General features: G+C 41.0%; 1 protein-coding gene across 5 annotated transcripts in view; it reads right to left on the bottom strand.

The window, feature by feature from the left end:
* Nucleotides 1-637: 637 nt before the first annotated feature.
* Nucleotides 638-14,133, bottom strand: part of BRCA1 (BRCA1 DNA repair associated) — a 48,445-nt gene continuing 34,949 nt past the window's right edge. For all 5 annotated transcript variants that reach the window (XM_042844013.2, XM_024111367.3, XM_024111371.3 and 2 more), the window contains 6 exons: nucleotides 13,884-13,924; nucleotides 9,833-9,916; nucleotides 6,580-6,634; nucleotides 3,626-3,699; nucleotides 2,988-3,048; nucleotides 638-1,873 (listed from right to left, as the gene is read on the bottom strand). In XM_042844013.2, coding sequence (XP_042699947.2) covers nucleotides 1,767-1,873; nucleotides 2,988-3,048; nucleotides 3,626-3,699; nucleotides 6,580-6,634; nucleotides 9,833-9,916; nucleotides 13,884-13,924 — 422 coding nt within the window. In that variant the 3' untranslated portion in view covers nucleotides 638-1,766. The remainder of the gene's footprint in view (nucleotides 1,874-2,987; nucleotides 3,049-3,625; nucleotides 3,700-6,579; nucleotides 6,635-9,832; nucleotides 9,917-13,883; nucleotides 13,925-14,133) is intronic.

Below are 14,133 nucleotides of genomic sequence, written 5' to 3'. Positions count from 1 at the left end.
GGAGGACAGTGTCACACGTATTGTGCCTATTGACAATAATCTAGCAGGAACTATTACGTTACCTCCTGGAAAGGACAACTCTCGTGTCCGGATCAGAGGAACAATTTCACAGTGGCAGCTGCGAGAGGGGCTCGGCCTTTCCCTCTCATCTAGCAGGCAACATTTACCCCGATAGCTATAATCTTTTGAAAGGTAGATAAAAAAGCCAATGTGGACTCCAGAGATAAGAGGAATGTCAGCCTGAAGGTGAGGCTGTGCTGAGCAGCCGTGACAGTTATGAAATACCGTCACACGAGCTTGAAAAAGGAACCAAAAAAAGGAAAAACAGCAATATAGGCAGATTGAGGCAAATGCTCCCAGCACTCACCCTACTGGTAGTAAGCCCCAGCTAGACTACATCTGCCTGTGTTTGACACTTGATAACACATCTGCTTCTCATTCTGATGGAACCTACATACAATTGTGTCTCCAGCTCTGAAATTCCAATTTCTAATTATAAAATCTCTTCCAGCTGGCCTCCTCCTCCACCCCCCCCCCCATCGCCAGGAGATTAGACTTTAGAAATATTTCCATATGGGTCTCAGTGCCAAGGCTGAATGGCTGATTCACACCCAGAGAGCTGCACAACTAAGGAAAATACTTGCCAGTCACATTTATTTGCTTTGAATATTCTAACATTTACAAATATACTTTATACAAATATTCTAGACCAGCCTACTGCAGGTCATTGTATCAAACAATTCTTTGAACTGTACTATAAACAATTTTTTAAAAATATAACTTTATGAAAACAGTTTCTCTTTCTGCTCTGAAAGTACAATATTATTTATGAAGGCGGATTCCTTGGCAACAGGCAAAAGCAATATGTTCTTTCTCCTTGTGACCTCTCATTTTGCAGGCATGAAGTATTAGGATCAAAGAGTTTTTTAGGGCTTATTATAGGTAGCAGGGATGTGACAATGCATCTTGTTCACTACTACATCAGGATGCTACGAATACTCTCATATAGAACTAAAATTATCACAAAGCAATCACGAATAGAGGTTAAGGACTGATTTACTTTAACTTGTTAGTGACTGTTGGTTAAGTTGGCTTCTTTTTTTAGGCTCTTTCTTGTAGATAAGTTTTTAGGATAGAGAAATTATGTGTTAAGTGCCAACTAACAACAAAAGAGCTGTTTGTACTATTTTCAAAACAGCTTTTTCCATGGTCCAGAATAAAATGAGTTGATGTACCACTGATCCCAAAACGATTATATTTCAGTGTGTTGGTATAAGCGCTATATAGCGGGTATTTATGCAAGCAAAAATCAGGGAGATAAATGGCACTTGCACTGCTGAGTTAATTCAAGTCCCAAGCTCCATATAACTCTTGTAAATAGTTATGTTTCCAAAACATCCTGGAGTAAATAGTCAGGACCTGGCTGGGGTGGTAAATAATGCATCAGTGTTTCTCTTTGGAGGTCGGGCTTTAAATCCCCGATAGGTGACAGATGTGTTTGACTCACTTTACATACATTTTATAGGGCTACTTTGAGCAAGAAGTTTTACAGTCTTTAAACAGTAGCAGTTAAGCAACTTTTATGGTGCAAAGGCAGAATTAAATATTTTTGTGCTGATTTAAGTAAAACTTTGGATAATTTGTCTTGAAACAACATTGCTTATTAATGACACATGGTGTACAAGATATTCTAAAAATACCTGGTCCTTAAGTACCTGCACTGATAAGGATTTCTGAGCAATGGGAACAGAAGAGCAGCAGCACCATCATGACTGGGAGACAAGGTAGGTATCAAACTCCTGGCACTCATAGCATGCAACGCTGTCTAAAACCCACTCTCGGGTCACCACGGCAGTACACTTCTGTTGGATTGCTGCAAAACAAAATATGAATGATAAAATAATATCTGCAGGTCAGGGTGAGATTCAGATTGTGAGCTATTCTATTTCAGCATTATTTTCATTAACAGTGTTCAAAATATCATTTCAAATCAGTTACATGGTGGCTACTACTCTACACGTCCTGACATTGCATAAAATGCAGCTGTTTCATGGCCACTTGACAAACTGCCAGTATCTACCCAGGAACTCTTTAAACTGCCATACAAGAGACACTAATAAAGGTAAGAGAGCTGAGCAGTCTTTGATAAGCATCGCTAAAAGATTTCGAAATCACAGACTCTCAAGTTTCTCCATGCACACACACATTCAGTGTGGGTCATGTTTCTAGACATGTGAGGACACACTCATAGGGGAGGATGGCACAAAAGGGTGTTTGTGGCATTAAAATGCTCCCAGGTTAGATCCATTTTTCAGTTTAGGTGAGGTGGGGAGAGAAAGAAACTAAGAGATCCTCTTGTCCCAACCACTGCCCAGAAGACTGAATGCCAAGGGGGCTGTGTCTTTTTTAAATAAGTGGGGTGGATGGCCAGAGACAAGTGAGGTTTTTATATTTTATTTTGGGGTTGGGGTACTGGTGCTTGAACGGTTGGGAAAGGAAGACTGTTGGCCGCTTATTGCTGGGTGTTCTTTGTCTCAGCTGAGGTTTTCTACTAGATCTCACTGGTCTCTACAACGCAAAGCCTCTCCTAAACTCTGTAAATTTTAGAAAGTAGCCCTGCTGCCAGGGATAGATTTCAGCTAAACCCGACTCTGGAGACATGCAGGATACATGGACTGGCAGTTTATTTTAGTGCATATTTACATTCACATTTCATCACAACCTTCCTACTACACATCAGACTAGGAGACTGCCTGGCAAACCACCTCTCAGGACTTTTCCCTTACCTATCTTGAGAGTAAACAAAGTTTGAATGACCAACTGTGTCTGTTTCGAAATGTAGGATGTGCTCCCAATTCCAAACATAACAGGACTTTATTCTGCTTCCTTTATAGAAACCTACTACTATTTTATTACCCAAACCAGTGGAATCATAAGGCACTCACGATGTGCACCACAAAGCAATCCATAGCTCCATATAATCTTACCTCTGTACCCTGCGTTTTCGAGCCAAGCATCAGGCTGAACAACTATTACAGCAGTAGAGTTCTAGGATTTCAAGATAAGAAACAAGATAAAAATAGCGACTGTTATTTGTATTACATAAAATCAACCCTTCCAGTCTGTCTGCAGATAGCAATAACTGGGTATTTCTTTGCTTCACTGCATAGCTCCAGTGAACGAGTCAAGAGGAGGAAAAATAAAAAGTGTATTATGTTTTGTAAGAATATTCTACAAGAGTTTCTGTTCAGGGAGACTTGGTGACTATAAGTTAATGCACCAGAGCCATTTTGCTCCCGAAAGCCGAAGCCGGAGGAGAGCCCCAATGAGATGAGTTAAGTGGCCTGTACACAGTGCTCTGTGAACCTCAACACAGCAAGACCAACATGCATCTTGGCACTACTGGCACTGTGCTCAGGGGAGGCCAAGCTTGGAACAGAAGGGCTGCTACAGATGAAACTCTGGTTCACCCACAGAAGTGTGAACAGCACCTACCTCTATCTATATCTGGATACATCAGTCTTTTACAAGCACCAAAAATCACTAAGTATTTATTGGGGGGGCGGGGGGGCGGAGAGAAATCAATAGGACAGTTTACCTTAGACCATCATCACTGAATACTTACAGCTTTGTGTGTGAACAGATGAGGCTGCTTCACCACTGAGGCGCCACAAAGCTCCGCCATCCGTTCTAGATCACCTGATTAAGTCACACAAAAGTATCGCATTACAGTTATGACTGCGCTGCCCTGGGGACCAGCATGTCAGAGATCCAGCCCAGGTTCTCCACACCTTGCTAGTGTGGTTGTTACAAGTGAAATAATTTTATCCCCTTTATTTGTGGCATAAGCAGAGAACAAGGAGCCCTGCTCTTACTAGTCTGTGCAGGCCAATTATTACTATAGTCCTATCCTAGCTTCTTCAGCAGGGAGAACCACCATGGGAGCCTCAGGGTCCCAGGCAGACAACAGACACCCCTAGAAAAAATGCTGCCAGTCAGTTCATCTTAACTTAAGAGGCAAAGCATGAAATTACAATTGGAATCAAAAGTTACAGATCTGTGATAATTTCTGATCAACACAAACTAGCCAGAGTGTTTAATTCCCATTAATTTGCTGAACTCTTGATGAAAAAAAACATAACAAAATCTCCTAAGCAGAGGAGCCTGTAATTGCTCATCACAGCACTAAGAGTGAGCACTGCACATGCTGTGGTAATTACTGTAAATGTCAAGAGATATGGGGATAATTCATCCAGTCAGAAATAAATGTGATACTGGACAAATCAGAGCTTGTTGCAGGGAAGAGAATGAAGAGCAAAGATGGGAAGATATGTGCTTTTACTACTGAAAAGTTAAGCTACAAGTTTTGCTGCTTAATTGTCTTCACAAGAGACGCCACATACCTGCAGCTTTAAACTAATGAGAAAGCTGCAATCGTTTTCATCTACTTATCCTATGTGCATAATTGCAGGCTTAAATATGTGTTTTACTTTTCACAACTGCTCTTTTGTAAGATTAGGAAGAGATAAAGTTACACTGTGGCTGTCTCAATTGTTAAGAAGATAATGGGTAGGAGTTGTGTGTGAGGGTAGAAAAGTACTCAAATAACTTCAAATGTTCAACAGTGAGTACATAAACTTTTTCCAGAGAGAGTGGTGCTTACACATCTGCCTTTTTTTTTTTTTAAATGTGAAAAGAAAATGTCAAACATTGAATGGAAGGATTACTTCTAAAAATATTTTACGTGGCCAAGGCAGACACTGATGGGAATGCATTTAGGGTTGCCAACATTCTAATGGCAGAAAACTGAACACCCTTGCCCCGCCCCTTCTCTGAGGCCCCACCCCTAGCTCACTCCATTACCCCTCCTTCGGTTGCTCACTCGCTCATTTTCACCAGGCTGGGGCAGGGGGTTGGGATGCAGGAGGGGGATCCGGGCTGGGGCCAAGGGGTATGAAGTGCGGCAGGGGGGAGGAAGAAGAGAGGGCCTCAGGGCTGGGACAGGGGTGCGGGAGGGGGTGAGGGGTGCAGGCTCCAGGCAGCACTTACCTCAGGCTGCTCCCAGGAAGCGGTCAGGATGTCCCTCCAGCTCCTAGGCATAGGGGGGACCTGGGGGCTCCATGTGCTACCCCCACGCACAGGCACTGTCCCTGCAGCTCCCATTGGCTGCAGTTCCTGGCCAACGGGAGCTGCAGAGCCGGTGCTCGGGGCGGGGGTAGCACACGGAGGCCCTGTGACCGTCCCTATGCCTAGGAGCTGGAGGGACATGCCAGCTGCTTCCCGGGAGCCACGCAGAACCGGGTAGGGAGCCTGCCAGCCCCGTACCAACTGGACTTTTAATGGCCTGGTCAGCAGTGCTGACTGGAGTCACCAGGGTCCCTTTTCAACTGGGTGCTTCTGTCGAAAACTGGACACCTGGCAACCCTAGAGGCATTATGCAAAAATCTTTGGACAATCAGGGAGCAGAGCCAGAAATGCCTAATTTCATGATTAAGTAGATTCTTCTAAGAATTGCCTACTGAGTAATAAGAAGAATTGAACAGTCTTCTACAGACACTTGGGCAGATGAGGCCAGGAGAGACAAGATTCCATCTCTCTGATTGGGCTGTTCACACAGGCCTGACTTTTCCATCCTCACCTCAGGTTGGGTAGTACCTGACCTCCCAAGTAATGTTTATTTCAGTGGATCTACATGCAGTGTAAAGTACAGCTCTGTTTGAGGGTGACAGCCCTTTGATATTTCTGACAGTTTAGAGGACTGAGACTTGCCACATTCAGGAAAAGAAATCTAAATGCCAGATTTGTCAAGACTTTTTAAAAATTTTTAAATAAAATATTTCTGCTCTAACACTATCACTGCAACTGCACTCTAGTTATTACTGGTCTCGAGTGCTTTAATTTGTTGCTTGTGGTAAGAGTATTAATTGGAATAGGTGGGCATTAGAGAACTTGGAGATCTTACTTTCCATAATCCTAAGCCATATTTTCCTCAAGGCTCTAGTTCTTTCCTTTTTATTCAATTTACCTATAGGCATTTCTATAGGGCTCATCACCTTACATTAAAAACACCATTACATTAGTAACATCATGGTATGCATTTCTGTGCTGTAAGGAGTGCTTGGCGGCCATCACAGTATTTGTTAGGGTCTCTAGTCACCTGCAAGTGCTTTGGGGACAGACTTCCAAGATGAAAAGTGTTCTGTAAAGCCAAATCTTATTCTATTTTGTGCCATCCGTATGTCACCAACACAGAGATGGAATTCTCCTGAGATCAGCAGAGGACAGACTGCGTATCATGGTATAATGAGCTTTCCCCCAAAACAAAGAATTGCATCCAAACTTTTTTTTAAAAGTCAAGCAGCATTTTGTGAGTTAAGGAGATAAAACTGGAAAAAAAAACACTTAGTGCATGTTTAATCTGCAATTTACAGTATAGCACAATGAAATAGCCCTAAAAGGTGGGTCTCCATGAAAGGGCCAGCAAAGGCAACAATTCTGGAGAATTTGCAATGGCCACTGCAGATATTTTCTGTGGATTCTAGAAATGACAGTAAATTCCCTTAATCCAGAACCCCTCACCTGTGTGCATATCGGTGAAAGGTCCATAGCAACAGATCTCAAAGTCTTTGAAGAGCTGAAAAACAAGGCACACGTGAACAGAGGGTAGTGGTTCCAGGGCAGAACAGACATTCAATGAAATGTTTGTATTAGAGTGATGTATGAGGTCCCTCTATGGTTGGGAGTCTCAAGCTATGCTCTGTGAAGCAGCTGTGGTGCAGTAAACTCTTCCTGGTAGTCCACAAATTAAATGTTTTGACAACCAAGCAGGGGACGGTTGGGACTGGAAGAGGAATCTCTCTCTCATGAAGTTGTCTGAAGAATGAAAGCACTGGAGACCCCTGCACAACAGTATACAGGTATACTCTGGGAAATGTTAGTTCCTGTGACTTTGGTATATGACTTATGCTAATATATATAAGATCACAGTCTATATATCGGAAAATACACCCCTCACTTATCTGATTTGTTATTCTTGCAGCTTGAACATCAATGGATTTCCTCACTGCTAGCTGGTTAATTTAAAACTGACATTCTGTGTTGCATTGCTCATGGACAGTAGAAATTGATCATGCCTACAATAAATTTTTTGAGATCTGCTAGAATTATTTCAACAATTGTTTCAGAAACAGAAATTCCCATTCACGAAGCGTTGGGTCAGCCACCCTCACTTCAGTGGCCCATAGGCAAGGTATAAAGTTTCTTCTTTTCTATGGAAAGGGTTTATTAGGTCAAGGAGAGAGCTATTTTGCAATTAATGCTTGTTCCATAACCCTCTTGCTTAATCATTCAATTAAAATCTGCAACACTTATGGGAACTGCTTAAAGATTTTTGAAGTTCCAATGACCATTCTAAATCGGGAGCGAGAAGAGTTGCCAGACCACGCCCAGCCCTTGCAGCGCTGTTGTCCTCAGAAAGTCAGAGCAAACACACCCAAGAATGTGCACAAGATTTAGAAGTAGCGTAGTGTGAACATCACACTGATCCACACAGAGAAAACACATCACAGAATACTGATCATAAATCAACAAGCACAGCTGTAGCCAGACCTTCTTGTGTTGTGAGCCCAGCAGATATCACAAGGCAAGCAGGAATGCACCAAATCATTACACTTCCAATTACCCAACCTAGGTGCTACAGAAGTGGTGTTAACAACAGAATGTGGCACACTTATTTCCAAGTCAGCACTGAAATAAAAATCCAACATGATGTTAGGGGCACTGAGCTTCCAGAGATGCCATCTTCTGAAGGAGGTATAAAACCCCTTCTGATCATATTAAAATAGCATCCTTCATGAGAGTAGGGCTACCCTGCCTAATTTCCAAAGTGAGTAATTACACTATCTAAATTTCCTATGCATTTTCAATGGATGCAGTATCCTACAGCATTGCAGATGTAGCTGAGGAGGTGCTAATCTTTATCTACACTCACAGGGTGTTACAAGGCTTTGTTCACGAATATTGGTAAAATATGGGACTTTGAAAATTTGGGATGAAAGCTACCACAGAATTGAAAAATATTATTTTAGCTCCTATAGGAGCGAAAAGAAAAAATCAATATATTGCTGGCAAAGACTGAAGAGCACACTCTTTCTACAGTACATGCATATTACATCTTGCTTTTCATTTATTTTTATTTTTCTCCTTCTACTGCTGCTTCCCAGAAGTGCCAGCCCAGAGAACTATAAAAGACACTGCTGCTCCACAAAGCAACCCATATGCTATAAAAATGGATAAAGCTGGAGTTTCTTTAGGCTTAACACTCGAGTTTGGCAATTGTTACAAAAAGGAGAGGAACATTGTATGAAGTCTTGTATCTTGTTAAAGGTTATTCTTGTATTTACAGTTTCTTAATGAATATTACCAAACACGCTAACCAGAGAGCAAGGTGAGAAAGGTCTCCAAATAAGTGCATTGCACGTGCATGTATAACTAAGGTGGGGGGGAAAAGATCAGGGATGAATTGCCTCTCTCTCTCTCTCCTGTGCAGTAGGATTCAATTCAAGAGAGAACCTCTGGCTTCTCATTCTCCAGCCTAGTGGAGACAGACTGTTTCCAGTTGATGGCTCTGCCATCCTTCTAATGGCAGTCACACAGAGCATTATTACTGCCATTCCATGAGAACACAGCACATTTCCCCAGCCAACTGGAGGGGTTGGTACCACAATGGCAAATGTTAATGGGAAGGAGCTTGAGGAAAAACCCATGTGGTTCCAGGATAAGAGCTGGGCTTTCCCCAAACTTAGATGATTGGGGTCTCATCTGATGGCATAAACAATGTGGTGTGAAACAGCAACCAATTATGCCAGAAACATTTTAAGGCCACAGACTATTTGCACAGGACCTTGAAGATAATGAACACCTAGATTCGATAAATGAGAGAGAAAATGTCAAATTTGCTGCACTTTTTGTAACCGCTGAAGTGCAATTTGAACACAGCCCTAAACCCAAGAATAAACAACATTTATCATTTTGAGATTTGGTTTTGTACAAACCCATTTCTTTCCTACTGCAGTGGCAAGACAGCATGACATTTAGTATTTTACAATTCCATCACTCTGCAAACTGTTTTCAGTAGCAGTTTAGTCAAAAGGTCCCTACACACAGAATATAAATAACTATCTTAAAAAAAAAAAACCCTACGCTTAAATCATGGGAACAGAGTTTCATGTACAGAGAGAAAGTTTCAGAGGTTAAACAGCAGGTGATCAATGGAAACATTGCCTGTTTCTTCTAGATGAGAATTAGCGTAAATTGGTTATACCTTTTCCTTCCCCCAGACCTCCATTTCCCAGAGCCCGGAGGATCACCTACCCATATTTTTAGTTAAAATTCACCCTGCCTGCAAAAACATGTCTTGAATCACACTCATTCTACTTTCTGTAGAAGGATGATAGTATCTCCCTTCAGAACCTATCAACACTGATTCTTAATCAGGCAGAGGGATTGCAAATAGCTTCCCAGGGAGCTGTCTCTTTAGCAGAGCACTTCCTTTGAGCCAGCCCACACCTGTATTATAAAAGATGTAATTCACTCATGGTATGCAAAAACATTTGAATATTTCTGTTGCATGACTGGCAAGCTCTAGGAGCAGCACTGCAGAGACAGAGCCAACTACACCGTTATGTACAATTCTGTACATTTGATTTCATGGGAGGCTAAAAGACAATTTAAAAATATTTCAGCTATTCAGCTGGCATCATAAACAACAGTTTATATAGAATGGGATTCTTCTGACAGCTATGAATGGTTTCTTATGCTGATGTGCCTGTACCTTTCCAGCCTGGGATCGTCTGGCTCTCTTAGGGCCTTGGTGGTTTCTCCCATTGATCACATCTCCTCTCACTTCAAAGTCGTACTGGAAGATAATGTAAAGAATCAGAAGTCAGAGACAGAAAAGTGAGCCGGCATGGTGAGCCCATTGGGCCAAGGCAGGAAACGGCTCTCAGATTTCAGAAACTGGAAACCTTACAACAAACACACGCAGAAGACTGACTGAAAAGCATTGTCCATTATCAGTTAGAACATTCAAGCATTCAAGATAAATTTCTTCCGAGTTATCAGTGACTCGGTAACCAGTAATGCTATTTTTGACATAGAATGCCATTCCCCCACCCCCTGTCCTTCATTTGGTCCTTCCTAAATAGGTTAGAGGCATTGATTTTAACATTCCAATTGTGAGACTCATCCCACCAAGATTTCAGTAATACCAATTAGATTGAATTTATGCTTAAAAAAAAAAAAAAAAAAAAAAAAAAAGAGAGAGCAATTCCAATTCCTCGTTTGCTACCCAGGCTCCTAGCAGTGGTAGAGGAGAAATTCTCCAATTGCCTATACATCAGAAGTTAGAAATTGTAGAAAAATTGATAGGGGAAGCAAAGGGACACAAGGAGAAATTTACAGCCAGCAGAGTTAAGGACAATTAGAAATAATTTTTAAAATATATTAGGAACAAAAAGAATGCTACCAATGGTATTGGACCATTACTAGATGGAAACAGTAGAATCATCACTGATAATGCAGAAAAAGAAGAAGTGTTCAGTAAATATTTCTGTTCCGTATTTGGGGAAAAAACCAGATGATATAGTCTTACCATATGGTGAGAACACTCTTTCCATTCCACTAACATCCTCCAAAGATACCAAACAGAAACTACTGTTCAATATTTTGAAATCAGCAGGTCCAGATTACTTGCATCCAAGAATTTTAAAAGAGCTGACTGAGGAGCTTGCTGGAACATGAATGTTGATTTTCAGTAAGTCTTGGCACACTGGGCAAGTTCCAGGAAACTGGAAGACAGCTAATGTACCAATTTTTTAAAAGGCTAAACGAGATGACCTAGGTCATTATAGGCAGGTCAGCCTGACATCAATCCCAGGCAAGATAAAAGAGCAGTTGTAGGAGACTCAATTAATAAAGAATGAAAACAGAGTAATGTAATTAATGCAAATCACCTTGAGTTTATGGAAACTAGAACCAGTCAAACTAACCTGATACCTTTTTTTTTTTTATGAGATTATAAATCTGGTTGATAAAGGTAATAGTGTTGATGTAATATACTTAGATTTCTATAATGTGTTTGACTTGGTACCACACAACATTATGATTAAAATGCTAGAATGAAATAAAATGAACATGGCACAATTAAATGGATTAAAAACTGGCTAACTGATAGGTCTCAAAATTTAACTGTAAATGGGAATCATCACTGAGCAGGTGCATTTCCAGTGGAGTCCTGCAGGGATCTGTTCGTGGCCCTACGCTATTTAACATTTTTATTAAAGACCTGGAAGAGAACACAAAATCATCACTAATGAAGTTTGCAGATGACACAAAAATTGGGAGTGTGGTAAATATCAAAGAGGACAGGTCACTGATTCAGAGTGATCTGGATCACTGGGTAAACTGTGCAAGCAAATAATGTGTGTTTTAATATGGCTAAATATCAATGTATACATGTAGGAACAAAGAATGTAGGCCATCCTGACAGGCTGGGAGACTACCCTGGGAAACAGTGACTCTGAAAAAGATGTGGGGGTTGTGGTGGATAATCAGTTAAACATGAGCTCCCAGTGTGACGCTGTGGCCAAAAGAGCTAATGTTTATGCATCCCATGATCACAGGGGAATCTTGTATAGGAGTAGAGGGGTTATTTTACCTCTATATTTGGAACTGGTATGACCACTGCTGGAACATTGTGGCAAGTTCTGATGCCAACAATTCAAGAAGGATGTTAATAAATTGGAGAGGGTTCAGAGAAGAGCCATGAGAATGATTAAAGGATTAGAAAACATGCCTTATAGCGATGAACTCAAAGAACTCAATCTATTTAGCTTAACAAAGAAAAGGTTAAGGGACAACTTGATTACAGTCTATAAGTATCTACATGGGAAACAAATATTTAATAATGGGCTCTTCAATCTAGCAGAGAAAGATATAACATGATCCAATGGCTGGAAGCTGAAGTAAGGTGTACATTTATAACAGGTAAGTAATCAACCAAGGGTCATGGTAGATTCTCCATCACTGGCAATTTTTAAATCAAGACTGGATATTCTTCTAAAAAATGCGGTCTAGGAATCATTGTGGGAAAGTTCTATGGCCTATGTTACACAGGAGGTCAGGCTAAGTGATCACAGCGGTCCTTTCTAGGCTTTGAATCTATGAATCCTGCAGCTTAATCACATTAATGTTTCTTTAAAAAAAAAAACTAATCAAATTCTATTCAACACATTGAACTGACTCAGAAGAGCAGCAGTCAGTTGATAGAGGCAAATCTCATTCAGGAGAAATTAACTATCAGTACATAACCTCTAGAACTTTATTTAATTTTCAACATCTATTTTATTTCAAAGCATTCACTTGCCATTTAGATTAATAGTAAATACAATGCTTTATTTGATAATCTTGGGCCTGCATCTGTCTCTCAATCAATCGTCTATTATTCACTACTTTAAGAAAGCTCCTTCATAGATTTCTATAAAGAACTGGCAGAAAATTAAAAAACAAAACAAAACAAAAACAAAAAAAGACAACTCATATTTTCACCCAACTTCAGACTTATGTAGTTGTTTCCATAATGAGGGAGACTGAATCTGTCCTGAAAACCCCTCTCACATTGCTTGAAACAGAAGATTAATTGAGACCGAAGGGCATCCAGTAGATGCCCCATAGCATTGGCTGGAGAGCCCAGAGTTTCAGGAGCATCCATAAAGGGTAAAGTAGGACCCAGCTGGAGAATGATGAAGTCTCCCAGAAAGTTTATGGGATTAGTACAGTTTTTTCTTCTCCCTTGGCTTTAGATGCTAGCCTAGGGTTTTTGAGCAGAGAAGCTGAGGGTGGAGCGGAAGCAAGACATCCATTTCTACTCATCAGAACTATGAAATTTTGCACTGGACCGAAGTTTGTGAAGTACCTCTTCACACAACACGCAGTCACCCTATGGAACTCACAGCAATGGGATTTTGTGAAGGCCAAAAGGTATAACTGGGTTTAAAACAGAATTAGGTAAATTCCTGGAGGATAGGTCCATCAATGGCTATTAGCCAAGATGGTCAGTGATGCAGCCCAATGCTCCAGGTGTCACTAAACTTCCAACTGCCAGAAGATGGGATGGATCACTTGAAATTACCCTGTCCTGTTCATTCCCTCTGAAGCATCTGGCACTGGCCACTGTCAGAAGACAGGATCCTGGGCTAGATGGCCCTTTGGTCCGACCCATTACAGCCACTCTTCTGTTCCTTATACAAGGTTCTGCAAAAATCTGTGCCTGCGGCAGAAAATCTGAGCACTATACATGGAGAGGCAGATACCACCTAATCCATGCTCTAGTCTCAGATAGCTATCTGCACTACAAAGTTAGAAGATGCTGCAATGGCAAGTTTTCAGTAGTTGGCTATAGATCAGTTAATTAAGTGCAAGAGCTTGGACGTGGTTGTGTTCCAACATTATTCTTTCATACACACAACAGGTAATTACCTTCACCCTGCATTTGCCAACATCAACAGTCATATTTTATCTTTGGAACCGTTGCTACACAAAAGGTCAAGAAAATATCAGAGGGGAGGCTCTTTGTTCAGCAGCATGGAATACCTGCATTCTGCAGAACTGTGGATTTGAGTGACATTTCTTGGTACGGCCTAGAAGCCTCACTCTGGTCCTATGCCAAATTCTCCTCTGTCCCAAACACCACCAATTAATTTTCAGTTTCAAATATTTAATTCCTGTTTCTGTCTCAGACATGATTAATATGCTCATCGCCATAGTGTCTGGACGCTAGTGCAATGGACGTATTTTGCATTTCACTCTTAAGACATCAGACCCACCTCATCAAGTATCCTTCCTTCCTTAAAAGACTGAACAATCCCTAAACAAAAAGAGCAGAGAAGAACACATTAAATCAGGCAGGATCAGCACCAACAGTCTAATTATGGAGAAAGTATTTCTTTGGGAGAAATCACTTACAGTTATTTGAATGAAGCAATGGATACTTAAAAAAAAAAAAGAAGCTGAGTGTTATCGTTAAATGTCTAAATATTCAGATGGTACTCTGAAAAATACCAGATGCTAAAATAT

The sequence above is a fragment of the Chrysemys picta genome, chromosome 24, assembly GCF_011386835.1.
Source record: "Chrysemys picta bellii isolate R12L10 chromosome 24, ASM1138683v2, whole genome shotgun sequence".
Taxonomy (NCBI): domain Eukaryota; kingdom Metazoa; phylum Chordata; order Testudines; family Emydidae; genus Chrysemys; species Chrysemys picta.
This window is presented reverse-complemented; position numbering and strand designations above follow the sequence as displayed.